This window comes from Drosophila biarmipes, chromosome 2R (genome assembly GCF_025231255.1).
Source record: "Drosophila biarmipes strain raj3 chromosome 2R, RU_DBia_V1.1, whole genome shotgun sequence".
Lineage (NCBI taxonomy): Eukaryota > Metazoa > Arthropoda > Insecta > Diptera > Drosophilidae > Drosophila > Drosophila biarmipes.
The window spans coordinates 14,483,695-14,510,891 of NC_066615.1; the positions used below are offsets into that span (position 1 = coordinate 14,483,695).

Genomic DNA, 27,197 nt, shown 5'->3' on the forward strand with positions numbered 1-27,197 from the left:
GATTTTTTGAATTCAAACTTGGCGGCAAATGCGAACTTGAAAACAGTAAGAGCGAGACAACTGTATAGCAGCATCAGCTGAAATAACATGTTTTACAACACTTTGTCGGCCCCCTCTAGTGTTGTAAAACTCGTACTTCGATAGTATAGCAATAGTAAATAGTTTTATTTATTTCGGTGAAAATACTTCTTACGCCGCAAAATGTCCGAGCGCAAAGTCTTGAACGTAAGTAAACAATGAAGAAAACTGGAAGCCACCGGCTAAGCACATCCCTTGCAGAAATACTACCCCCCGGACTTCGATCCGTCGAAGATTCCGCGCATGAAGTTGGCCAAGAACCGGCAGTACACTGTGCGATTGATGGCTCCTTTCAACATGCGCTGCAAAACCTGCGGCGAGTACATCTACAAGGGCAAGAAGTTCAACGCCCGCAAGGAGGACGTGGACAACGAGACCTACCTGGGCATCAGGATCTACCGGTTCTACATCAAGTGCACCCGCTGCCTGCAGGAGATCTCCTTCAAGACGGATCCGCAGAACACGGACTACGAGATCGAGGCGGGGGCCACCCGGAACTTCATGGCCCTCAAGCTGGCCGAGGAGCAGGCACGCCGCGAGGAGCAGGAGCTGCGCGAGGAGGAGGCCAACAATCCGATGAAGCTGCTCGAGAACCGTACCCAGCAGTCGCGCAACGAGATCGAGATGATCGAGAGCTTGGAGGAGTTGCGAGATCTGAACAGGCGCCAGCAGACGGTGGACTACAACACACTGCTGCAGCAGTACAACACGGTGGAGACGGAAAGGGAGCGTCTGGAGCGGGAGGAGCGCGAGGACGAGGAGTTTATCAAGTGGGTTCCTTTGGGTTTTCCCGTAAACACTTCCCTTAACGGCATTCCCATCTTTTAGATCTGTCAACTTCAAGAACAAAGCCGAAGGCGGCTCTCGAGTTGTGGCCGAGGAAATCATTGAGGAAGTCAAAGAGGAGCCAGTGGATTTGCTGCCCGCACCTCCGCCACCCAAGCAGGCCAAGTCCAGCACGCTGAGTTTTTCCGCCAACTTGTCCAGTAAAGTATCGTCCTCACAGCCGCTGGTTAAAAGGAAGACACCCCTGGTACTGGTCAAGCCAAGGGCAACCACGGTAGCAACTCCCAACGAACCCAAGCCAACAGCCACCTCGACCTCAGCATCATCTGCCCCCGCCGAAACTAAAGCTGCCAATCCGCCAGCTGGCGCTCCAGCTGGTCTTTCGCTCTTGGCTGCCTACAGCGATAGCTCCGAGGATTCCAACTGACCAAGCATTTACCTGAAGCATTTAAAAAACATAAAAATGAGTAATGATACTATACCAATAGAAATACACCAAGCACGTGTTGGAATAATGCATCTTTTTATTAAATATTTTGACTTTGTTTTATATCGTTTCCTTTCATACTTTGTCAAGGCCAATCATAAGGCAAAACTAATTCAAATTCAACCGAAAAGTAATTAAAAGCAAAAGTAACTGCAAAATATCCATTAAAGGTACACTCCACTCCCTTTCGAGCTGTCATAGCCGATTTCCTGGCAACCATTTGATCAACGAGTGTGCTTCGACTTACGCAACTAGGTACCGAACTACAATTAAACTCTAAGTGATATATACAGAGGTGAATATGTTACGCCTAAAACAATCGGGCAACAAAATAATAAATAATATCACAAGCGAAAGAAAATTATAAATATACATATACGATACGGATTATCAGATATTAGGTGTTACACGGTACTACAAAATCGATTCTAACGATTAATTTCATAAATTACGAAGACACTGGTATGTTTCTCTAGCTGTCCTATTTCCTTATAGCGAAAGGCATCGATAAGGCCGCCTGCTCTGCGGTCGTGGCCAGTCAAAAAGTCTGGTCCACCGTCTACAAATTATAATTACGAGTTAAACAGTCTTTGTTCGTTTTGGGGGCGGGTTGCGGGTGGGTGCTACCGGGTGGTGCAGCCTCCAGTTTTTTTGGTATTTGATCCTGATCATCCTGCTCATTTGGTTTGGGCCTCCTCCCTTCAAATGTCCACCGTGGTGCACTTTTGGATGCCGTTGTAGCTGGTGCCGCTGGCTCCGGCGCTGCACTTGCGGGGCAGCACCTTGGGCACCACAGCATCGCCCGCACCAACGGCATCGCCACCACCCCCGCCACCGTCGTAGTTGTGATTGTTGTTCTGCAGGAATTGCTGCTGCTCTGCTGCCACATGATTCAGCTCGTACAGGTCCATGTCATCGTACTCGGAGTTGCCGAGAGCCCTGGACGGCGCGTACTGCAGATCGTTCTCTTCATCCTCCTCCTCCTCGTCGTCCGTGTGATGCTTGTGCCTTGGCATGGCCACCACAAAGTCCTCCAGGCTGCGCTTCACGGCCGCGTCCGAGCCGGTGCCCGAGTCCTTGCTGGACAGATGATCCTGCTGGGCCTCCAAGTCCGCCTGCTGCAAATAGCTAAGGGTCAGGCCCTGCTCCAGGCAGCGCTGCTCGTACGAAGGCGTCGTGGTCACGATGAGGCGACTGTGGGTAGCCTCGCCATTGGCACAGCCCAGATCTGCCAGGCTGCGCGGCCTCAACTGCGTCTGCTGCTGCGTGCCAATGCCATCGAGGACCAGCTGCGACTGGTGTGGTCTTAGCTGCGTTCGATTCAGCGTGGTCAGTTGCGTCTGATCCTTGTCCAGGGTGGAGTGCAGACTGGCCTGCGTGCGCGCCGCCAACCTCTCGGCAGCCAGGCTCATGCGCAGCTTCCTCTTTTGGTAGCGTAGCGTGCACCAGATGATGCAGCAGTCCACCACGACACAGGTGACAGTTAGCAGAATTATGCCCATCAGCAGGACGTCCCAATTGAGATTCTCCTTGACCACCACCAACTCCGATTGGAGCGTGAAAGTGCGCGAGTTGTCCGTGATCTCACAACGGAAGTGACCGGCATCATTGGACTGGGCATTCAGAATGATGAGCAGCTCCTTGTTATCCGAAAAATAGTAGCGATCTCCGTCTGGAGCCGTTGGCGATATATGTATCGGTTTGTTCTCCTTGAACCACTCACGATGCGGATGCTCTAGCTCAAAATCTGCATTGGCCGTTTCACTAAGACACTGCAGCACACAGGTGCGACCCACAACCACTTCCTGGTGCACCAGGGGAATGCTGGGCTGCGGTTTATCTGCATGAAGAAGGAAAGTATTAGTAGAATTCCTAATAAAATGGATCAAACAATTTACCATTCACCACCAGCGTGGCATTGACCTTTATCTCGCCCGCAGCACTCAAGGCTGTGCAGGTGTAGATCCCGGAATCGCTGAGCTTGGCGTTAGTGATCAGAAAGGCGTTCTCCTCGCGGATGACCTGAAGCCGACGTTCGGTGGCCGCTGGGAATTCACTGCCTCCGAACTTTTGCAGAGCTATTTCAGGCGTGGGATCACCGCTGGCCGAACACACCAGTCGAGCAGTTTCTCCGGCATCCAAAGTAAGATTCGAGGGCACTTGCAGGAAGGTAGGATGAACTGTGTAAACAAGGATGTGAATTAGTACAAATAGATGCTTAAGTTGTAGTATAAACCTACTTCCTATAGATATCTTAAACTTCTGTGCATAGGTGGTGCCAAAGGCATTCGATACCACGCACTGATAGCGTCCGGCGCTCTCGAAGGTCACATTTGTGAGCCTTAGATAGCCATAGATAGAGGTCTGATTGGTGGTCAGGTCGTGGCGGATCTGCGTCTCCGTACTGGCGCCGTCATGCAGCTCACCCGGTCGCTCCTGGACATGCTGGTTGTCGTGGCGCCACTTGATCTTCAGCTCATCGGCGGCGGCCAGCGATGCCGCCGTCGGAGAACTGGCAATGCACTCCAGAGTGATGTTGGCCCCATTCACGGCCAGCATGTTGTCCGGTTCCTGCTCCACACTCGGTTTCGGCGAATCCACTAAAAGATGAAAGGGTAATATATAAGTTTTTTATATATCGTGTGTGTGTATCTAAAGCTTACCGCACACCAACTCCGAGCTGCTGAGGGACTTCAGCTGGCGATCTAGTAGATGCTCTGGATAGCCACAGACCGCGTGCTCCGCCTGCTGCGGGAAGCGGTTCTTCAGCCACTGCTGGAACCAAATCAAATCGCAGTCGCAGATGAAGTTGAGCGATTTGAAAACCAACTTGTTGAGACGCAGCATGTGCTCAAAGGCATTGAGCTGGATGCTGGCCAGGGCATTGGAGCCAAGATTGAGTATCTCCAGGTTGTTCAGGCCACTCATTGCCTTGCTGCTGATCTGCTTCAGATTATTGCCGTGCAAATCCAAGCGTCGCAGCTTGCGCAGAGCCTTGAACGGAGCCGCCGCACTCTGGTCCTCGATGATCCAGGACAGGCGATTGCGTCGCAGATTCAACTCCTCCAGATTCTTCACACAGTCGAAGGTGTTCTCCTGCAGATATTGCAGCCGGTTGTGGGCCAGATTCAGGGTTTTTAGGCGATGCAGGCAGTCCAAGTGCTGGGGCTTAAACTCGTTGATGGCATTGCTAGAGAGATCCAGCACCTCCAGCGACTGCGTGAACTCCCAGGTGTCCACCTCGATGCGGTGAATGGCATTGAACGAGAGGTTCAGGTGCCGCAGCTTGGTCAGGTTGAAGAGACCCTGGCGGGAAAGTGAACTGATCTGGTTCATGGCCAGATCAATGGTCTCGATGTTATGCATCACATGGAATACGCCGTCCTGCAGCGCCCGAATTTTATTGGACTTCAGTTGGAGGTTCTTCATCGCCCCCAGGCCGCGGAACGTGGACCAGTTGATCTCCAGTTGGTTAAAGTTGAGGGCTCTGCAAAAAGGTGTGGGGGTTAGAGAGGTGTCATAGCCAGTTCTTAAACATCTTACAGCTTCTTTAGTCGGTTTAAATTTTCGAAAATCCCTATGGGCAGAGCGCTGAGGCGATTGTTATTCAGTTCCAAGTCCGTGAGGTTATTCAAGGCCGCAAACGAATGCTCGTTTACATTGGTTATCTCATTAAAACTGAGTATTCTATGGATTAAAAAAAACAAACATTAAACATTGACTCAAATTGTAGCTTATCCAAACCACTTACAAATGAACTAGGCTATTCGGCTTTGGAAAAGAGTTGACCTCGATGGTATGCAACTGATTCCTGGATAGATCTAGCGTTCTTAGCGAGGGCAAAGCTGCTAAAGCCTCTCTGGAGATGCTGGTTATATGATTGTTGGCCAAAACCAAGTGCTTCAGCCCAGTTAGTCCCATGAATTTGGGTATGACCTCCAATAAATTCCGCTTCAAAGATCTAAAATATATATAAATTCAAATAATTATATATCACATTTAATAATCTCAATCTGTACTTACAATTTGGTCAAATTGGACAGATTGCGAATCTCCAGGACGGTGGTGTCGTTCAGTTTGTTGTTAGCCAGATGCCTAGTGAAAAGATAAAAATTAATTGATTGCATTTATAAAATCCTTGGCTTGTCGAAGGCACCTCAATTAAGCCACAATTATTGATGCAAAGCCACTGATAGCGAACGAACGGCGTTTGCATAATTTAGCTGTGCATTAAATTGATTAAAAGCGCAACGATAAAATCGCAACCCCCCGAAAAAGACGGAAAATAAAGGAAAATTAAGGGCAAATGTCGATGTTGAGGGTTGTGCCACTCTGTAATTTATATTCGCATAGTATCTCCGTGGGGGGTGGCTTGCCATTTTCATCCCCCAGGAATTTGTGGATTTAAATAATGTCGAACTTTTCAAACGAAGCATTAGCCTCATTTTTGCTGATGGTAAAACAAATATATTACATACATATAGAATTTGAGCTATTTGTAGCTTAGGCTTATTGAAAATGGGGTAAGCTGTTGGAAGTGTCTTTTTACATCTGTGGTAAAAGTATACCTAAGTTTAGTTTGTTTATCGTAAGATGAAAAATGTTTAGGAAAACGGGCGATAAGCCCAAGCTTTAAAAGGAAAATAAAAAAATAATATTTTATTAAATAATAGTCGAGAAACCAAATTAATTAAAACCATTGTTCATATCGACATGAAATAACTTTTTTAAAGATTTATCTTTGAAAAAACATTATTTTTGAGTTTAATTATGGTGTTTTCTGATATCTTTAATTGTAATCGCCCATTTTTGTTAGCTTTACTTATATACTTACAGCGTTTGCACATAGCTGGGCAAGACGGGTACCCGTTCCAGATGCAGTTTGTCGCAGTCAAAGAGGACATTGAGGCACTTGCAGTCCTTGGGGCAGTCGATGTTGTACTTGTTGTTAGCCTTGGCCGCCGCTGCAGCCGCCTCCAGGGCCTTCTGGGCCTGCTCATACTGACCGCCGTCGTCGGAGACGAATCCACTGGTCTCCAGTGATCCAGATTGGAGGGAGGAGTAGCCCTGGCCCCCAACCGGGGGATGCGAGGCAGCTAAGGGGTAGTGCAATGCAGCCATATCCTCCTCGTCCACGTCGGCATCCGAGTCATCTTCGCTGAGGGCCATGAAGTGCTGTCTAGCGTTGGCATACCCCCGGTTGCCACCGCCAGAGCCAGGAACTGATCCCGATCCCGATGACGATCCCCCTCCGTTTCTGGTCAGCATGGCAAAGAGTTGCTGTTGCGGCAGCTGTTGATTGTAGGAGGCACCACCGGACTTGAGGAACGCACTCAGGGGGGAAGCCCCATTGGAGCCAGATCCTCCTCCTCCGCCGACGCCACCTCCTCCTCCGTTCGATGATGACGACGACTGGGCGGCGCTTTGACAAATTGTGGCCGCTGTTATCAGCAGCATGTACGTAATTAGCAGCAATTTATTGATTTTATTGAAATCATTGGTTGTAGAATAATTGCAATTATCATTATTGCGACTCGCTGCTGCAAAGTTGTGGCTGTATCGCCGACGACGTCGCCATGACATTAAAAATCTGCCATTGCCATCGCCGCTCGTTAGCTCGCTGCTCCTACTGCTGGTTTTCATGTTGCATATTCGATGATTACTAATGACCATGGTGCTATCATCATTTGCATTTGCCTCTGCCCCTGCATCCCTCGGTCGACGGCCTTTTATGGCCGAAACGTGCATTTTGCGGCTTTTGTTAAATTCGTTGATTTCCATTTCCAATTTTCAAGCGGCATTAAGAAAGCGCCGTTACTTCCTACGAATGTCACTCGGCGTCCGCCAGTGTTGGAAAGCCTCTTCCGTCAGCGGAACACTCCGCGATCGTCCCGTGCATAGTGCCTTAAAAAAAGGGAGAATGCAGACGATGCTTTAAATTATACAATATTTTATTTTATACTTAATATAACTTTAAAACAATTTTATTAAGTGGTATACAATAGCTGATAATAAGTTATGTTATAAGAAGATAACAATTTCGATTTTCAAAGAGGGAAAATCTTTCTTATCTACTTTCTTTGATTTAATACATATATTATAATATATATATTTTTTTCTTCATTATTATACAGATAGTTGTTTTTTAATTCAGTTTAAATATAGCTTATGAATAAGAATATGTAAATATTCCGTCTGTTTTGTTTTAACTTCTCATTATGTTACCTATCTAAATCTCCTTAAAAACGCATGATTTTTAAAAGGTACATTTTAATTGCAAATAAGTACAAAAAACCTTTTAACACCATTTTGTATACCTTGCTTTTCCCACCATAAAACCGCAAAAGTGTATATTCTCGCACGCTTTATTAATATATAAATAATAATTGTACAGAAAGTGCCAGTGTCTCTGGCCGAGCGGAGAATTTATACTCATTAAATTAAAATACGACCGGATGTTTTGTGCGAAAAAACGCGCTGAGCCAACGATTTTATAATGCAAACAAAACAAAATAAAGGCGAGCAAAGCAAAACATCATCATCGTCATGCGACGAGAGGCCCCCACATTCACACTCGGAATTCAGAAATCAGAATCAGACGTAATGTCTTCATCTTGCTGCTCCAGAATTGTGCAGCGTGTGCAGTTTCCATTTTATTTTTTATGCTTTATATTTTGTTTATTTTCCACATAAATGCAGAGGGCGTTGGGTGAGTGCGATGGGTCCAAAGCTCGCGGCGTTCGCATTTTGCTAAATTCGGTGACAGTACGGCGGGGAGATAAAGAACGGATGCTGCGCAGTTTGTGGCCGCTATCACCTTTTTGGTGTCCGTTCCGGATACGAACGACCGGGCCGGACCGGACCGGACCGAACCGCAAATGATGCTGACTGGAGCACTTTCCCACCAACGAGCTCGCACAGAGACACCCACAAAAAAGGGCAGCTGGCAGCGAGTTAAAGAAAACGGTCGGCAATTACCGCAGCTCCGCAGACTTGGCATACCATAATACCATCTAGTGCGCTACATATATAGACAGGGCTACTAAAAATGGTCGGGCACAAACACAGCGATGCCAAGGCGAGTACACACACGCCTCGGATGCCCAGACAACCAAATTTAGTAACACGCAAACGGAGGCAGCGGAAAAACAAAAACCAAACCGTAATGAAATCAAATAAAAAGAGCACCAGCAGCCGCTTACTTTGGTCTCAAGATTTTCTTCAAAGAGTTTTCTCCACATTTCTCACAGCCACAAGATGCAGCTCCATGTCTGCCGCACTCGCCTTGTCTATATATAGTAAACTACACCATTTTACACTCGTCGCTGGCCAGGGAAAACCTCAAGTGTCCGAACTGAAGAGGCTTTGATTAGTTTCAGTCGAACACGAAGACGAGGGCGAAGACTTGGCCCCAATTTCGAGTCGAAGTACTGCTCCCAACTGCCTATCCGTATCTCGAGATTGTCGCAAGTTTCCCGTTCTACATTTGGAGTTTTTTTATTCCTTTACAGCCCTCTGCAATAATCTAATCAATAGGTTTGCACTGTCTTCGATCGCGGTATCTACAGAGGGGAAACGTTTATATCTGTTGATATTTGTCCAGATCGTTGGGGGTAAATATTTGGCTGGGCAAGTGCCTGCTTCAGAGAAAGGGGTTCGTTTGGGGTGGGCAAAAGCTTAAACCGATCAAAGGGTTTGCCTTGGGATTCGGGAAATTGGTCACTTTATGTATGTGTACATTTAGGTTAGGATTAGTTTCAAAGGGTAAACATTCATTAAAGAGATAGAGAACTTAACTATTGGGCTCAGAAACGCAAAAATAGAGAATCATTTTCCTTTTCTCTATAACTTGGTTACTTGTAAATGCTTTCATTTGGTAAAAAGATATATAATTTCATAAAAGTCATGCATGACTATGGTCATGACAATTGAAATTAAAGAAATATTAAGATCTCTGCGATTGGAATTACCTTAATTATTTTCTAATTCAGTCATGGGTTGATTTTGATAAATTTGATCCATCACAAAGCTTCCAAATTGGCCAAATCAAGCGGAACTAAGCCTATCGATCATCATTCGCATAATAAGTCCCATTTCGCACCTATCGATCAGCACTTTGAAGAGCCCGGGGAGCATCCTAAGCACGATGCGGGCCATTAAATCACTATCTGGGGCCTATCTTCCGATCTGGTGGATCAGTTTTCACACACCAATCAGCAGAGAGCGCTAATTTCCTCTGCCCACCGATGTGCCACCATTTTGAATCGATTTGCATGCATAATCGTCGGCTAATTCGCATATCGATAAGGCCGGGTTCTGTTTTTACACCGAAGAAGGTTAAAGCCGTGTGGCTGGGGAGATTTGAGGGAAAAACCCACGCCGCCCGAAACCATCTCTTGGGGGCTTTCACTCTGAACTCATTTTCGGACAGCTAACAGACAACAACAAAATTTACGATCGAATGCAGATTTCGTGGCTTGTTTTTGTTTAATTTTTCAGTGTTCGGTCGATTGGTTTTTTTTTATTGTCAGCCGTCCGTTGTCAACTCCCTCACAATTTATTAGATAACGCTCTCGGCCCCGGGTATTGTCTTCTTATAAAAACGACAAAATGTCGACGTTGTCGCCTGTCCGTTGCCGATGATGATATGATAATACACCCATTGATATGTGTGTATACAATGGTCCCCAGTTCCATCCACACATATGTTTATGCTACACACACAAGTCTATGCGCAGCCCCAAATAGTAATGATCAACGTGTGTATCTTCCGATGATCATTAAGAACGGCATCGACAATCAGTTTTCGTTGTTTATATAATTATCGTATCTGTGCATTTGGCTAGATACCTACTTCTTTATTAGCATTTTACTTCACTAAATGCCTTGGCTGCACTTTGTATTTGACTTAGTTTTTAGTGGCTTTTGGCTCAGCCGTCGATTCGGATTTTAACATTTAAATTGGTAGTTTCGTATTGCCTTTTCTCACTCGACTTGTTGTTGTCGCCCACAGCTTTTTGTCTTGGTTTTTTTTTGTTTTTTCTTTACGAAAGCGTTTTCGGTTCGCCCAAATGATTTTGTCTGACTTGTGTTTGGTTTTTTCTATCTCTCTTGCTTATTACCTTTGCCAAACGAATAAAAATATACCATATACAATGTTATTGTGAGTAAGCTGACTGTTGCATTTGCTCAAGTGTTTTTTCTTCTCGCAGTCGTTGGCGTGTATATTTAACAAAAAAAAATGGCCAAAAAGAAAAGGCAATTCAAGAAAAAACAGAGTCAAAAGGCAAAAAACAACCAAAGCTCAAGCAGTGGGCGGTCGGAAAATTGAGGTGAAAAATGGGTGTGGGGGTGGAGGTGGCCGTGTGGCAAGCAGTGGGCGGGGTGGGGTGAGGCGGGTCGCCGAGCAGCTGCAACACAAGCGATGCGATGCTGCCAAAACCCACGGCACAGTGGGTAGAATGCGGGTGATTTTGGGCGAATATCTCGAATGTGAGCTGTGGAAGCTTAAGGTTACTTAATATAGTTCAATTTATCCTAAGTAAGAGAACTAAATAAGACATTCCTGTATTTTAAATGAAACCATGACTTAAGTCTATAAGAAGAATAAAGGATGACAGTTTTTCTTTGAGTGTACCTCACCATTTTTAAGTATTTAACCGGAGAGTGGAAAACATTAAATGATATACTATAAACTGTTGTACTTTATGATCTTTTGCTTTTTTCACAATATTTAGACGTTAAAAAATCAAATTTCTTAAAAATGTATGTTATTTAGTAAAATTAAAGGTATACAAAAAATTATAATATTTTCTATTTATTAAAATACTTTTCAGGAAGGTTTAAAAATATCATGGTCTAAAATTTGTTCTCCTTTTTCAGTACTAAATTTACTTCTAAGGTTAAATGTTAAATGAAACAATCTTTAAGTGTTTTTTAAGAATTCCAAAAGTAAAGGGTTTTTTAATATTTTGACCCACTGTGACCGTTAGCAAGACAAAGCCAAAATGCAGAAGCAAGAGGAAGACAAAACGAAAACGTTAAGCTGCGCTTTGTCGCGTGTTTGCTTGTGGTCCTTGCATTTGTATCTGAATTTCTATCTTTCTGCTGAGTTTCCTCGGCTGCTGCCTGGCGGCTGCGCTGCCTCCGCTCTGCCGCTGTGGTGATGTGCGTAATGTGCGTGGGCAGAGAACGGAAATGGCGCGCAGTCGACGTCAACGTCGGCGCTGCCGTCGCCGTAATGTGTTACGTCAAAGCAACCGCCGCACACACGTAAATGTAAATGCAAGTGTGTCTGTCGCGTACAGCGTTAAAAGGTAAAAACGTCGCGCTGTCTGCGGCAACTAATTAGGTAACGTGCCAGCAGCCAACTAGAAACGAGAACAATAACAACAACGGGGAGAGCAACAACAAGAACCCATGATAAGGGGCAGCGCACAGTGGGCAGCGCAGTCACCGCGACGCAAATAGCAACATAAATTCGCACACACTCACACACAAACACGCGCGCGGGCTCGAATAAAAATCCAATAAGAAACAAAATTGCCAGGCTGTCTGGCAGCCCAGGTTCGTTGTTCTTGTTGTTGCTGTTTTTGCCTCTCTTCTGTTTTTTCTGCTTTTTTTTGCAAAAATAAATTTAATTTTGTAGCCATTAATTTTCCACTCTAGATACCACAGACGTCGTTCTATACCCGCATGTATATGTGTTTATTATTCAGCCACAGCCCCAGCCTCTCTCAGCCCGGGTCCGCTAATTAAATAACTAAAAAATAGAGTTAAAATTGCGCGCTTTGTTCGGCTGCAGGCCAACTTCTGCTGTTAATCCAACCAAAATGAACCGAGTTTCCTGTTAACTCGACCGAAATGCAGTACTCACTTGAGCTGCTCTTCCAGCGGAAAAATCATAATAAATAAATAAAAAAAACAATTTATGACGAGTACTTTACAACTTTAATGGATACTACTTTAATAAACTTAAATATTTAAACAAATTATGAGATAGTCTTTACAATATACAATTTCTTTATAATAATATATTAAAAGCAGCATTATAACAATAAATGCTATTCATGTTTAAGCTTTATATCTTTTTCAACACTTGTTAAGGCCTCAAACGTCCCTATTTTATTAATATTCAACGCTTTAAATCTTTTTCAGCACTTTCCTATGCCTCAAAAGTCCCTGTCTAACACTGTTTCCACAGACCAATAACGGTTCCCTGTGCTAAAGAAACGGACAAGCACACAAAGAACTCATCCAATAAGTTTGTTGACTCGTGTATTCACTCATTTCACATTTTCAAGTTCAATTTTGCGCAATTAGTAAACATTTATTGTTATTATTATTATTTTCTTCTGCTCCGGCCGGTTTCTTTATATGTCTTTTCGCTTTTCCCGGTATGTGTGCATAATAAATTAACGTCTTTTTTATCGCTTCAATGATAAACCGTTTTGCTTGATTGGTCTAAGGCACATAAATAAAGAATAAATAAAGCGCAACAAAAGCTTTTGTTGTTGTTATTGTTGCTCTATAACCTTTGTTGTTGCTGTCCAACGATAAGAACGAAGTGTGTGATATCATATGCCAAATATCATATCCTAGGCATATCTATTTTACTTGGGGTGTGGTGGCCAGCAGTCAGGTGAATATGAATTCGCCCCGAAAATCTAAATATCTCAGGACTAACTATAATATTTTTAAATAATAAATAACATTATTACTACTCTATAACATTCTTTATTGAAGGGACATTTCTTATTTAATAGTGCTTTTTCTAAAACAACAAAAATAGTTGTTAGCCAAAAACATAGGAACCTTTGAAATTAGTATCTCAACCAAACAAGGGTGAGAACTTATTTAGAAATATATTACAGACAAGTGACAATATACTACAAAAGATATGAACGAAGTATACAACAAAATACAAAGCAATGAGTTTTCAACACCAAATTCAGACACAAATATAAATACAGATAGATTCGCGTTTGAAGAGCCTGCTGCAATGCTCCCCATTAAAGATACCTCGAAAGCTAGTGAAGAACCGCGAGTTCTTCGTAGAAGCCAAAGGATTAAGGACAAAATGGAAAAAAAGAAGATAAAAGCCATGATGAGCTATTTGCAGAATACCAAGGATCCCCTCAAATCTAAGACTAGTAGATCCACAAGGCGTGTAACAACTACCAAGCGCAAGTGCAAATCTGTAAAGTTGGTCCCAAAGTACTTTGAATGCGTAAGTATAAATGGAAGGCTTTACAGACTGAAAGATCTGACCGATGCCATGAAAAAGGTCAGTATTATGCAGAGGCTACAGCATAAGCCGCCTAAAAAGAACCTAGGAACTGCCAGACCTCTTAAACCAGGACGTCCCAAGAAAACTACGAACAACTCTATGGTTTTAGATCCTTTAGAAGCTGATGAGAATACCTTGGGAACTACTAGAGCTCGTAGACCAGGACGTCCCAAGAAGAAAAGGAACAACTCGATGGTTGGAGATCTAGAAGAATCTGATGAGAAGAAAGAAATGGCCGAAAAGAACGCCAACTTAAATAGAAAGCGTTATGGACAAAGGGATACATTGAAGGACGTGGAATACAAGCCTCCCAGATCCTATCGAGTTGGAAAATCCCAGAAGGATTCTACGGCGACGAATGAAAAACCAGAACTTCGTCGCTCTGAGCGCATAAAAAATCAAAAGGAAAGACTTTTGGCGTTGCCAGAGAAAGCAGAACTTGAGAATCTAGGGAAGCGTAGACCTGAAAGCAGTCGACCCAACAAACAGGATACTAAACTAAATGAAATTTCCGGCAACATGGCTGTGGGTATTGCTATTCAAAAGAAGCAGCAAAAACAGAAACGCCAAAATAGACGCAAAATATTGGGCACAGCAGGACGACCTCAATTAGGGAAATCTAAGAAGAATTCGGGAAACAACAAGGCTGAAGATTCACAAGATGTAGTACCAACATTAAGAGATTCAAAAGTAGTTGATTGGAAAAAAATAGGGATTCAGAAAGTGGTTCACGAACCTCCAATAGTATTACGTAGTAGTGCGCGGATTGCAGAAATCAAACGCAGAAAAGAATTAGAAAGCAATTTAAAAAAGAGTGAAGAAGAATCAAAGCCGAGAAAGGTGCCCAAACCCAGAACCCAGGAGCCACCTGAGAACCTGGGACTTCTGACATGTTTCAAATGCAAAAACCCTATTGTTCCCAAACCATTTTCGACTACGTACATGGAGTGTGCCGAAATAAACGGAAGACTTTATAAGCTTGGAGATCTTTCAGAGGATATGAGTGTGGGTTGTTCTTTCCGGAAGAAACAGAAAAAGTCGCAGCAGCAAAAGAGTCGTAGGCTATTGGGAACGAAGGGACCTAGTAGAGCAGCAGAAATTGAGAAACCCCTACCCAAGGATCTCAAGAGACTTAATGGGAAACACAGATAAATGCAAGCCATTATGAACCAACCTTCTTATAATATAATATTACAAAATTGCTGTGAAAAAACATTCATCTTTCAGATTTATATGTGTATCTAATACCTTTGTCAATGCAATGTAAATTTAATAATTTCAAATATCAACATATAAATCTTTATATTTCATTTTAACCACAAAGAAATGTACTTGTTATTGAAAGGGGGTTAATTTTTGTACGATTTTTTCAGTACCCTGCTCCAATTTTGCTGCACTAATCTTATCCTGCATCAATTGAGTTCCCAGAAAAGCCTTTTCGCTGTGTTCATCGGAGGTGATATCACCTCAGAACGAGTGACGAACTTGCACAATTTTACCCGTGGCAGTCACACAAGCAGTGGGGCTTCCGAAATGCGCGCTTATCAGGCCGTTGATAAACAAACTCACCCCTCCAGATACTGTGATACCACAGTTTTGTACGCCATTACTGTGTTTGTCAAACTTGCGAGGCCTCGCCGGACTAACAAAGTACACGTATTTCCAGATAGTGTCACGATGGAGGCACTCGGGCACCTCAAAGCCACCGTCCCGATCTCTCACCTTGAACCAAAACGGCAACTTGTAATCCCCGAGACTTAAGCTGCTCGTACATTCGAGTATCTGGGTATCTGAGTATCAGATAAAAGCAGAAAGCCGCAGGAGGAGCTCAAGCAGCGCATTCAAAATTAATCTGCGGCGGCAATAATTTCCGATTTTTTGTGCTCTCATGAAAATCCCAAGCATGTCAAATTGTATTCCATTCAGGCAGCAAAATGGGAAAAAATAAAATCGGGCGAGAAAGAAGGAAAAATGCGCACATTGAGCCAGCGACTGTCAAGAGATCTTAACGAAACGGGAGAAAATAAAACCGATCCTGCCAAAGCAGTCCTACACATAGCGAATCGGGCATGAAATCGACCTTATAGTGCCCTGTAATCAGTTTATAATGGAAAAGATATGATAATTGATGTTTGTAGTTTGCTTCTCTTTGCCTCGGCAAAACGTAAGATAACTATAATATCATTGTACTACGTGGTGTATTAGATAGGATCTTTAAAATAATCTACATTTTAAAGCTTGAAACTTTGGATTTTTTAGATTATACTATGGTATCAAAAGTATTTTATCTGTAGGTGTACTTTTCCTGATAATGAGTTATGATCTGATATATTACTTGAGATCCTTGAATTTATGATAGTTATATATTTTAATATGATAAATAACAGAAGATTTTTGTTCTTATACGCTATTATATTATATAATATTAATTAAGATGAGTTAGTTAAGATCCTTTTATATTTTATGGTTCTTACTATTTAATAGAGTGTTTTTTTAATAGAGTTTTTTTTTTAAATGATCTAAAAATGTATTATAGCTTAGTTAGATCTCTCCTATGGTTCCTAATGTTCAATATGATCGATATAAGAATAGTGAGATAGAGTTTGCTTTTTGATGGATTATACTTTTAAAAACAGTGCTTTTTTTTGTTTTAGAGTCACTTGAGATATATTACCGAATTGGATGCTATCACTTTTGACCCCCACAACATACCCCACGAGTACCTGGTACCAAAAAAAAAGAGATTTAAAGTACAAAAACAAAATAATAAAGAACGCAGGGCTTGGGAGCTGTCAGTCGACGTCGACGTCGGCGCGGTCCCAGAACGCGGCCTACGAAATACAAAGGCCAGCAGCTCCGGATCGGGCCGAGTGAGAAAACCAAGCGCGACACCAACACCAAAAACCGGCTGTGGGAAGAATCGACCTCCCCCTCCCCCGCCCGGACTGTGTGCATCTCGCTCGCTCCTTGCCTCCACTGCGCCGTCTCGCTCCCACACAGTCTCCTGCGCAGTGGGCCGCCATTGGGAATTGAATTGGATTTCCAGTCAACGTTGAAATTTCAGTTTGGCTGCCTTTTCGAAGGTGTGAAGAAAAAATAAAAACACAAAAGGCAACGGCAACGGCACAGCACGAAGCGAAATTCTGAAAAGAGCTCCAGGAACCAAGAGCCAAAACGAAATCAACTCAAGATCTGCAGGGAGCGCTGAGCTGCATGGCAGGAAAACAACGGCAGAGAACTGGATTGGGCCTCGTTTTCCAAAGACGGAGCAGGGCAGCCGGAGGAGGAGATTCTGGGATTTCACTAGCATTGTTACTGGATATGATCGGTCAAATGTATATATGTATCTGCGAAGTGTTCCCTGTGTGTGCGTGTTAGAACGGAGCATCTGTTTCTGGCAAGGAAGGTTTTTTTGATTGGGATTCGCTTCGGGTTTTCCTCTCAGTTCTTTCGAGCGGATTGCAGTCTCTGCCACTTTGGGAACTACGAGGGTGTGCGCTTGTGTGGGAAAGGTGAAAAGTACTTGGGATAAGCCATAATGGGATAATAGATCATGATCTTGACTTTTTCGATATTGTTATTTTTGAAGTCTCTTTGAAAAAAATCAGAGTAGGTCTTAAAAAAAACTATTCATCAGGACAGTTTATGTTCTATGAATGGGAGTAGCTGAAAAAGAAGGGTACAATAGGTATTCCCTAAACAGAAATAAATGGAAACAACCCGAAATGAATACAAAATCTTTTCAAAAATTATAATCTGTCATGGTCAAAAAAAAAACAGTAACATAATCTCCACCAAGAGGGAACTAAACCTAAACACGTTTAAAAATTACAATCTATCATGGTGGAAATAAAATAACTGCCTTTCTAAGCAATAATAGCATTATTTCACCCAAAGTGGTCCGTAAAATAAGGGTTTCATTAAGGTCAATATAAATGTGAACTTATTTAAATGGGGGCGTCCTGTATCGACCCTATCTTTAAGATCTCTTAACACTGTCAACACTATGACACAAAACTAGTTCTCATTTGCATATAACCGAAAAACCCTTTTCGGAAAAATCGACATTTGACATGTTGAGTATATGTTTTTATTTTTCTCTCCTCTGAAAAGTGATCCCAGCCAGGGCGAAAACCCAGGAGAAATCCCCAATTCAAAGTCACAGCTGTGCACGTAGCGCACACACAAAACAGATAATGGCCAGCATAGATCGGGGCAGCGACAAAGATACCCCGCATGCACGTAGATACAAGACACACGTACAAACATAATCCCGAGCAGCAAAACTATTCAACTTCGAACCGAATCTGATTTCTGAAACTGATTGTGTGTATGCGTTGCCTTGGTTGTTGTTGCTCCTCGGGTGTTTGGGACGTCAGTTAAACGAAAGCCGACAAGAAGGTAAGCCCACGAGGAATCCTCCTCAAGCCACACTATATGTGCACTGAGAGAAACTACGGAAAACCACATATAATGATAAATCCAGGCAGTGTCATGCAATTTTCATGAAATTTCAAAATATTATGATAATAATATGGATCTAAAACTCTCAGATTTTCTTAAGTTTAAAATGCAGACAAATCGGCTTTGCTGCTTTGCCTTTCTTATTTTAATTAAATCCCACATACCAAAATTCATATCGATAAGACCAAAACGGCACTAATAATATTAAAATTAGGCTATGAGATCTCTATCATTTTAAAGGGTAGACACTTCGGGTTGGCGGCATAACCTTTGTTGTTTTAGTTAAAGCTCACATACCAAAAATCCTATTGATAGGGCCAGAACTTAGATTATTATATCGTCAGATGTCCATCTGTTTACAGTCGAAATGTCTGTTTGTTGGGGCGTAGCCTTCTTAGTTTCTCTCTCTGCACTCCTTGGTGTATGCCCCACACTCCTGCCACACACTTCAAGCCGCTCGCTTGGTCGTCGGCTTAAATTGGTTTTTATTGTTGTTGCACATGATGTCCATTGTCGGTGGTGTTGGCCCTCGTAGCTTCGTTTTGACCATATTTCTTGTCCGTGCTCCGCTTGCTGCTGCTGTTGTTGTTTTTGCTGTAGCCGTTTTACCTTTCTTTGAAGTCGCATTTAATTCTTTGAGCTTCTTATTCTGTCCATTTTTTGTTTCGTTTATTTCGTTTTTTTCCATGCCAGACCTTTGAGGAGCAGAGACGACGACGACGACGTTGGGTTGTCTGGTCGAGGTGTGAAGAAAAGAATTTTTCTGTGCAATAATCTTGATGCCTTTTTAAGATTTGTAGCTGCCGTGGAGCTTTGCTCCTCTCCTTTCTGGGGATTCTGCCAGAATTCCTCCCCGGGCTCCTCTTCTTTCTGCTGCCCCCTCCGATTCGTTTCAGTTGAAAAATGGTTTGGGTTTAAGGAAATTTACGCCATAAAATGCTGAAATAATTGGATACACTCGCAGCCCGGCATCACCGATCTCGCGCTCCACACTTCGAGTGCATTTCAAATTGCTAATGATGAGGAGCCGGCCGGTGTGGCTTCCTCGACCAACTCCACCGACTGACTCTCCATCATGGCGAGATGCTTTCGTGAGACAAGCGACATGCCATGGTCAAGTCTCTCGGCTTCGGTTTGCCATCTGCGGCAATTGCAGGTCCCTCAGGGCCAGCAGCAACACCAACTCCAATCCAGAGCCAACCCAGCCAGGCCCAATCGAAAACCCAGCCCAGGAACCCAAAGGAACCCCTCTTTCCGTGCGAACCAACGGAGCATTAAATGCATTTATTTATGAGACCACCTGATATAATCTACGGCTGAAATTGCAGCTCATATGCATATGATGCGGAGGTGATACTGAATTTAGCTAGAATTCACACCTCGCTCCTGCTTTGCCGGTGCTTCTTAATAATATATTATGCTCAGGTACAGAATCTAAGCCTTGGATCCACTCTGCCTTCTGCTAGTACTTGTTTCTGCTGATATTGCCATTTTCTAGGTGTTCACTTCAAAGCGAAAACGAAGTATGGAGAGCTTATATGCTATAAATCTACAGAGGTTTGAAGTTCTTCGGAAATCCTTTGATTTTAATAAGATCATCCTAGAACTTAAAAATAAAACGCACAATATAAAATATTGCAAAAATAACCCAACTATACTTGACTGTAAAAATAAAATCAAAGACCATCTTTGCAGAAATAAAATAGCATAGAATGGCATAATGTAATATGATATAACATCATAAAATATAAATATAATTACAAACCTAAGTTGTATTTTATTATTCTGGGCATCATAATATGAAATCCATAATAATGAACTATAAAAATAAATTAAACTTTTATTAAAGTTGACTATAAAAATATAAAAACGTCATAGAACCCTATCCCACCCTACTCTTAAAAATATTTTTTAATGCAATATGCAAAGTAGGTTTATCTCAATAACTATTAGTGCAAAAACGATGAGGAACGCCTTATGACCAAATAATCTCGATTCTTTCCTCCCTCCAGAGGCCGAAGAGACCGAAACCAATGAGTGGGGGAAATTCCTGCTGCCCCGACTCACTTATCGGGCCAAGTAGAATCTTACAAATACAAATTGCATCAACGCCTGGTGTCCGATGGGGCTTTGTGTGCCCAATCCCGATGACTTTAGACGGCCCTTGTAACAGAAAGAGCGAACCAGAGCCAACCAGTCAGATGCAGCAACACGAACTAGTTGCACTAATCATAAAATCCCCCATCAATGTTAAAATGTATAAATGCAAAATGGAAAAATGGAAACGGCACGAACCCCAGCCATCTGAGGAGCTCACGAATGTGGGCACAGCACAGAAACAGAGCCTCACAACTAAATTGCATTAAGTGTAATTATAACTAATTAGAAAACGGAAAAGGCAGAATCTGGAAAAATGGCAGCGATTCAATAGCACAAACCAACAGGGCGAGGAATAACTGGCACAGCGCGAAAACAATAAAGCAGAATGTAAAAACATTTTTTAGAAATTGCTGCTGGAACGCTTTTATAATCCACGATTAGTTCCAGCGAAAAGCTAACGAACAGATACGAATGGCATAAAAATCAAGCTTCAAATTGTGCCATTGAGGAAATGGCAGTTGACTCAGCATGGGAATAAATTGTGGATAGAAACGGAATGGAAATATGGGGGATATCCGCCAGATACTGGTGTGGGTAAAATCTCAGAGTGCTGGTGGGTGGGTTCCATTTAATAGAAGGTTTTCCCTAAGTACCTATTAGTTGTGGCTTAAGGTAAATCGAACTTCTTTCCTTTTCCCTTGCCCAAAACGAAATCGTTTCCTATACAATTTCATGATGTATCTGTCAGTATTCTTTAAGTTTCCAACTTGATTGATGGAAATTAGTTCTCCGTTTCCAGTCTTAAATTGTCCGGGTTCTTTTGTGGCGATCTCTGAGGCCCAATAGGCGCGTGTGCTGCGCTGCCAGCCATTTACCAAGTACCATTTACCTCCGAGTCAAATCTACGCCACAAATCTGAATGTATCTGAGAGATACCACAGATTAGCATTCGAGGGGGCGGCGAGGCAGACGAACTGAGGGCACAATGAACTCGAGCGAGGGCTTCGGGGGAGCCAGCGAGATAAATCATTTAATATAGCGCGCCATTTATCATCTAACATGGCGCGCTGTATATCATTCATCTTTTGCATAGGCCCCGCTGGGTGCCTCAGGAGTTGAGAATAGAAACACAGATAAACAGTCGAAGTTTTCAAACTCCAACTTTTCCTCGAAGGCATACTGGAAATATTGGGCCTGCCGTTCGTAAGAGTTTAAACTCCTTCAGATAATATAAAGCTGTGATCTTTAATGTAAAATATATCAAATCATCTGTTTTAGTTAAAGTCTATGATTTGTACCTATAATAGACCTTCATATTTACTTTTGAGATGATTTCTAATCGATTTTTTTACATCATATCATGGTAAATGATAATATAATGATTATATTATTTCGACAGTTTCTTTTTTAAGGAAATTTAATTCAATTTTTAATTAAATTTTTATAATTTAGAGATCACTAATTTGAAGATCAGTATAGATTATTCTCTATTCCAACGAACGAAAGCTATAAAATTGTAAAATGTGTCTTAAGAATATCTTAATAGTTTGAAGATGTTTTTTAGCAATATTAAATGAGAATAGAACCCCATAACCCTAAGTACATATTCTACTAAATAGTATTTATACCATATTAAAAACTATATAGTTTAAATTTCCTATATGGTAAACCTGAAAGAAGACCTCAACTGCAATTTGGCAAAGTCAATTTGTAACTTAATTAGGCGGCGGAATGCGGCACTTACTCACCTTTTCTGAGTGGGCGGGAGGTGGGCGTTGGTGTAAACAAGCGGGCGCGAGTGAGACGGGTGCGGCGGGGGCGAGAGCGACAGGGACGGAGTGGAGAGCCTTAGTGTCTGCGGCGGCAAACTATTACGTACACTCGCCGAGTGTACACAACACACTCGCAGGCGTATGTGCGAGGGAAATGCACAAATGCTCGGCTGTCTGTTCTGTTCTGTTCTGTTTGTCTATCGCTCGCGATGAGATGTGATGAGTTTCGACGATGCCGATTCCTATTCCTGTTCCCGCTTCTTGTTTATTCGTCACTTTAACACGTTCGATTCTCGGCGACGTCACTGCTCCACACACACAATCAGAGATTATTTTTATTTGCCGCCTTGGTATGGGTGCATTTTTCCTCAATTGCGGTGGCGGCAAGCTCACACACACACACACACGCACGCACGCGCTCACCCACACAGCCGCGCACCCATTGACAACAAGAGTGCGTGATTTTCCAGGGGGGCTGAGGGGGCGATGCAGGAGGGGGTAATTGTTGCTATTTTGTTTGCTGCCTCCGCAGTTTTGTTTTCCAAACCCGCGATTTGTTCACTTATCAGGCGCGCATTCAACAAAGGCTCGTCTGCGCTTCAGTCGTAACCACAAGCATATGTATGTTTTTTGTTATTGCCGAGATTTTATGCTCCACACACACGCTATCGCTATCTCTGTCGCGCGCGTTAGAACTGTTGTGGATTATCCAGCTGCGACTGCGACTGCCACTTAACCGACTCGAATTAAGTGTGCAAAGGTACGGCGCACGCTTTGATCTTGATCGTTTGCCAAAGTTATGAGTCCCGTTCTTGTTTTCAATTAATTGATTGCAGCAACAACGCGCACGACGACCTGCGACGGCCGAAAATTGGATTGAAAATTGGACGCAGAGTGACCGTTGACTGAAGGTCGACTAATGCCCCGATCGAAAATGTCCTAAAATAAGCCCAGCAAAAACGCACTAAATAATCTGTAAAAAAGTATGCATATATCAGTTTATTTAAGTAATGATTTTAGATAAATATACAACAATAAAAAATTTGTATAAAATTTAAATATAAATACTTAAAAATTAATTCAGGTTTTATTAAAGGTTACAACTTATATCTGGATTGATAATAGAACGTTTATTGTAGCAGTGCTGCAAAATACCTGTATTTCAACGGTTTTCTTCATTACACAATTTAAAATTAAAATGTTTCGTAAACATTGAAGTCAAAAGTTGTAAATAAATATATTATTTTTCTATTCTCTTATCTTAAGCAGTTGGCAATACAAAATTTGTCACAAGCAATAGGTTTCCAGAAATAACACGAAACAAAATGAAGTTTGCATTCAAAAACGTTTTAAAACTTTCCAAATCTACAAAGTGGCATCCCCATCACCCAAAACAGTGCTGTACAACGACGTACGGCACAGCTGTTCCGTTAGTCACCGACAATGTTGTTATTGAATAAGCTCCCCAGGATAGGACAACTGCTCACAAGTAACCCAAAGGATCAGAGAGGCATCTGGGGCTATGTGGCCGTGGCCTTCAACCAGGTGGACGCCGAGCGGCTGGCAAAGGTAGGTCCAAACCGCCTGTGTGCCGAATGGATTGTGAAAAACGGAGGCGGCGTACGCTTTGTGGAAAATCCCACAAAGCTGTGGAAGGATTACAACTCCCTGCCAGGGGAAAACACTCAGTTTTGCCTCAAGGTAGTGGACGCCTCCAATTCATCGATCATGAAGATAGGACTGGAGCATTTAAAGGGCTGCAAGAGCATCGACACGGTCATTTTCCACAATTGTAAGCACTTGGAGAACGACGGCCTGGAGGGACTGCATCATATAAGCAGCTCACTGGAGCGATTGCAGGTTTCTGGCTGCTACAACATCACGGATTCCGGCCTTGCCGCCATCGGGGAGCTTCATAATCTGCGGCAACTGGTCATCTTCGACATGATTTTCGTCAAGAACATGGAGGCAGTAGCCGCAAATCTAAAGAGACAGCTTCCGAACTGCGACATCAAGGCTACCAAGCTCGGAGTTACTCTGAAGCCGAAGGAATAGTAGCGAGAATACTAAAATACCCTTTGGTAAAACACAGCTGTTGATTTGTTGTTTCCGATTTTGTAAATAAAAACATATGAAGTGTTGGAAGGGGCGAAAAGTGGTAGACCCCAAACCTGCACAGTGGGCCTGGTTTAGCTCTTCCCGTTTATTTTCAGGTTTGTGCTGTTGAGATATGAATATTTACCAATAAAGGTAAATTTAGCATAGAACGATTCCGCATCTGCATACAAATTCTAATCTTGGGTTGGTTTTTAATTATTAAATACAAATAGTCTTTCACTAATTCAAAATATTTCATTTTACAAACGTCTCTTTCCAACACTGCCAGTTTCAGTATTCTCGGTCGCCCGCAGTGCGGTCATACTATTTTGTTCGGGACAAAATGTGAAAATTGCAATAAAATGACAAAGTTAAAGAATTTGATGAGTTTTGTGACCCAGTCACGGGCCATTTCGCACCCCAACCCCAGGGAGCAGATCCTTAACTGCCTGACCTATGCGCTTCTGGTTGTTGTGGCCCTCTGCGCGGGTTTCCTCATGTGGGACCTCTCCAATAGTCCGCGCGATGGGTTCTTTCACGGGAAAAGGGATTCGCACAAGCTGATCCTGGACCTGGAGCACATCCAGGAGGTATCCCTGAATTCCGACGGCGAGCAGCGAGCCCGGAATGTAAACTGCACCTTTTGGGACTGCCTGAACATTTACAAATGCGAGCACGACCGCCTGAAGGTCTACATCTATCCGCTGCAGGAGTTTGTGGACGAGCGGACCGACAAGGTGGCCACCACGCTGTCCAGCGAGTACTTCCAGATCCTCGAAGCGGTGCTTAAGAGTCGCTACTACACCTCGAATCCGAATGAGGCCTGCCTCTTCCTGCCCAGCCTGGATCTGCTCAACCAGAATGTCTTCGACAAGCACTTGGCGGGCGCAGCTCTGGCTTCCCTGGACTTCTGGGATCGGGGCGCCAACCACATCATCTTCAATATGCTGCCCGGTGGAGCACCAGCGTACAACACCGTGCTGGATGTGAATACGGACAATGCCATCATCTTTGGCGGTGGCTTTGACTCTTGGTCGTACCGACCGGGCTTCGATGTCTCCATTCCTGTGTGGAGTCCCCGCCTGGTGCGGCAACATGCCCATGCCACAGCCCAAAGGAAGTTCCTTTTGATAGTGGCCCAGCTGAATATCCTCTCGCGCTTCGTGAGGAACCTGAGGGAGCTGGCCGTGGCGCACAGTGAGCAGTTACTCTTTTTGGGAGCCTGCGAGAGCTTCGATCTCGCCATGCGATGCCCCCTCTCGCAGCACCACAAATCCCTGGAGTATCCTCGCCTCCTGTCCCGCGGCAAATTCTGCCTTATAACCCGTAGTCTTCGCTTAGGTCAGCCCGATCTGGTGGAGATTATGTCGCAGCACTGCATTCCCGTGATTGCCGTAGACAATTATGTGCTGCCCTTCGAGGATGTGATCGATTGGTCGCTGGCTTCCGTTCGCATACGCGAAAGCGAACTGCACTCTGTGATGCAGAAGCTAAAGGCGATATCCAGTGTTAAGATCGTCGAAATGCAAAAGCAAGTTCAGTGGCTGTTCTCGAAGTATTTCAAGGATCTGAAGACTGTCACGCTGACTGCACTGGAGGTGCTGGAGAGTCGTATCTTTCCGCTGCGAGCTCGCAGCAGTCGCCAGTGGAACACCATTGACACCAACGCCCGTTCCACCTTCAATCCGCTTTTCCTGCCTTCTTTGGCGCCAAAATCGCAGGGTTTTACCGCCGTCATCCTCACCTACGATCGCGTGGAGAGTCTGTTTCTGCTTATCCAAAAACTGGCCGTGGTGCCCTCACTGCAAAGTATTTTGGTGATCTGGAACAACCAGAAGAAGTCACCGCCGCACTGTAAGCCCTTTCAAACATACAATTACCATACAGATCTAATGATTACTTTAACCCAATAGTATCCACTTTTCCATCTATATCGAAGCCCTTAAAAATAAGGCAAACCAAGGAGAACAAGCTGTCCAACCGATTCTATCCCTATCCCGAAATCGAAACGGAAGCTATTTTAACCATAGACGACGACATCATCATGCTGACCACGGATGAGTTAGATTTTGGGTAAATTTAACTTTTAATAATTTAAGCTCCCAGACTAATAATTGCCTAAATTGTCTAAAAGCTACGAGGTTTGGCGCGAGTTTCCCGACCACATAGTGGGCTTTCCCAGCCGCATTCATGTCTGGGACAACGTCACCATGCGCTGGCACTACGAATCGGAGTGGACCAACCAGATATCCATGGTTCTTACCGGCGCTGCCTTCCATCACAAGTACTGGAGCCACATGTACACACATGCCATGCCGGGCGACATCAAGGACTGGGTGGATGAGCACATGAACTGCGAGGACATTGCCATGAACTTCCTAGTGGCCAACATCACCAACAATCCACCCATAAAGGTAACCCCTCGAAAGAAGTTCAAGTGCCCGGAGTGCACCAATACGGAAATGCTCTCCGCCGATCTGAATCACATGCGGGAACGATCGGCTTGCATTGATCGCTTCTCCAAGATCTACGGCCGCATGCCGCTGCGCACGGTAGAGTTCAGAGCGGACCCGGTGCTGTTCCGCGACAACTTCCCGGACAAGTTGAAGCGCTACAACGACATTGGTAGCTTATAAGAGTGCTATGCTCTGAACATGACATTCCAGTGGAGCCGTAGGAGATATACCAAAGACTTGTGGGATAAGCGCTCAACTTCTCTAATGGTTAGCTTAAGTTGCAGTCGAATATATCATAGGACTTTCTTACCGCCATCATATCGGAACATCGCTGACAAAACCAATTTGGTCACGGTGGATGAGAAGGAACCGTTTACTAGGGGCTGTTCCGGTTTTATTTCTCACTTAATACGTTCGACTTATATTTGGTACTCTAAAATCCAAGTTTTTATATTCATTTGTTGTCGGATAAGTTAGAATATATTTTAGTGAATTTACTAACTAGATTTATGTCCTTTCTGCGGACTTAATTATGTAGAAAATTATTTATTTTAAACAAGGATAGTTATAGGTCGTTATATTGGCAGCTGTTGTGTAGACTTAAATTTGATTTCAAATCGATAATTTAGAAAACTGGAACTAGCCTGTAAATAAATATTTAAAGTTGA

The 27,197-nt window shown here is 43.5% G+C and overlaps 5 protein-coding genes across 5 annotated transcripts; 4 read left to right on the top strand and 1 right to left on the bottom strand.

Moving 5' to 3' along the window:
* The first annotated feature begins 119 nt into the window (after positions 1-119).
* LOC108036415 (splicing factor YJU2) lies at positions 120-1,414 on the top strand. Its single transcript, XM_017112541.3, has 3 exons — positions 120-225; positions 280-848; positions 907-1,414. The coding sequence occupies exons 1-3, from the start codon at positions 202-204 to the stop codon at positions 1,289-1,291; spliced, it is 978 nt and encodes a 325-aa protein (XP_016968030.1). The 5' UTR covers positions 120-201; the 3' UTR covers positions 1,292-1,414.
* LOC108036416 (leucine-rich repeats and immunoglobulin-like domains protein 3) lies at positions 1,369-22,876 on the bottom strand. The gene is made up of 9 exons (XM_017112542.3): positions 21,953-22,876; positions 6,186-7,255; positions 5,375-5,446; positions 5,103-5,312; positions 4,895-5,038; positions 4,015-4,838; positions 3,592-3,951; positions 3,250-3,531; positions 1,369-3,191 (listed from the first exon to the last, which is right to left on the bottom strand). Exons 2-9 carry the CDS (start codon positions 7,130-7,132, stop codon positions 2,053-2,055), a joined length of 3,978 nt encoding a protein of 1,325 aa, XP_016968031.1. The 5' UTR covers positions 7,133-7,255; positions 21,953-22,876; the 3' UTR covers positions 1,369-2,052.
* On the top strand, positions 13,195-14,967 carry LOC108036413 (uncharacterized). The gene has a single exon (XM_017112540.3). The coding sequence runs from the start codon at positions 13,251-13,253 to the stop codon at positions 14,790-14,792; it is 1,542 nt and encodes a 513-aa protein (XP_016968029.1). The 5' UTR covers positions 13,195-13,250; the 3' UTR covers positions 14,793-14,967.
* A 374-nt stretch (positions 22,877-23,250) lies between the features above and the next one.
* On the top strand, positions 23,251-24,152 carry LOC108036510 (ATP synthase subunit s, mitochondrial). Its single transcript, XM_017112712.3, has one exon. The coding sequence runs from the start codon at positions 23,420-23,422 to the stop codon at positions 24,029-24,031; it is 612 nt and encodes a 203-aa protein (XP_016968201.1). The 5' UTR covers positions 23,251-23,419; the 3' UTR covers positions 24,032-24,152.
* Positions 24,153-24,364: 212 nt separating this feature from the next.
* On the top strand, positions 24,365-27,197 carry LOC108036508 (exostosin-2). The gene is made up of 3 exons (XM_017112711.3): positions 24,365-25,927; positions 25,987-26,146; positions 26,208-27,197. The coding sequence occupies exons 1-3, from the start codon at positions 24,436-24,438 to the stop codon at positions 26,707-26,709; spliced, it is 2,154 nt and encodes a 717-aa protein (XP_016968200.1). The 5' UTR covers positions 24,365-24,435; the 3' UTR covers positions 26,710-27,197.

What these genes read in the sequence shown, in the direction of transcription:
- LOC108036415 (XM_017112541.3), top strand. Translation starts at nt 202, where the DNA reads ATGTCCGAGCGCAAAGTCTTGAAC. An exon ending in CCGAGCGCAAAGTCTTGAAC is followed by an intron (nt 226 to 279) that starts GTAAGTAAACAA and finishes CATCCCTTGCAG; the next exon opens with AAATACTACCCCCCGGACTT. An exon ending in GAGGACGAGGAGTTTATCAA is followed by an intron (nt 849 to 906) that starts GTGGGTTCCTTT and finishes CCCATCTTTTAG; the next exon opens with ATCTGTCAACTTCAAGAACA.
- LOC108036416 (XM_017112542.3), bottom strand. Translation starts at nt 7,132, where the DNA reads ATGGAAATCAACGAATTTAACAAAAGCCGCAAAATGCACGTTTCGGCC. An exon ending in CTGTCCAATTTGACCAAATT is followed by an intron (nt 5,313 to 5,374) that starts GTAAGTACAGAT and finishes TATATATTTTAG; the next exon opens with ATCTTTGAAGCGGAATTTAT. An exon ending in CCGAATAGCCTAGTTCATTT is followed by an intron (nt 5,039 to 5,102) that starts GTAAGTGGTTTG and finishes TTTAATCCATAG; the next exon opens with AATACTCAGTTTTAATGAGA.
- LOC108036413 (XM_017112540.3), top strand. Translation starts at nt 13,251, where the DNA reads ATGAACGAAGTATACAACAAAATACAAAGCAATGAGTTTTCAACACCA.
- LOC108036510 (XM_017112712.3), top strand. Translation starts at nt 23,420, where the DNA reads ATGTTGTTATTGAATAAGCTCCCCAGGATAGGACAACTGCTCACAAGT.
- LOC108036508 (XM_017112711.3), top strand. Translation starts at nt 24,436, where the DNA reads ATGACAAAGTTAAAGAATTTGATGAGTTTTGTGACCCAGTCACGGGCC. An exon ending in GAAGAAGTCACCGCCGCACT is followed by an intron (nt 25,928 to 25,986) that starts GTAAGCCCTTTC and finishes TTAACCCAATAG; the next exon opens with TATCCACTTTTCCATCTATA. An exon ending in ACGGATGAGTTAGATTTTGG is followed by an intron (nt 26,147 to 26,207) that starts GTAAATTTAACT and finishes ATTGTCTAAAAG; the next exon opens with CTACGAGGTTTGGCGCGAGT.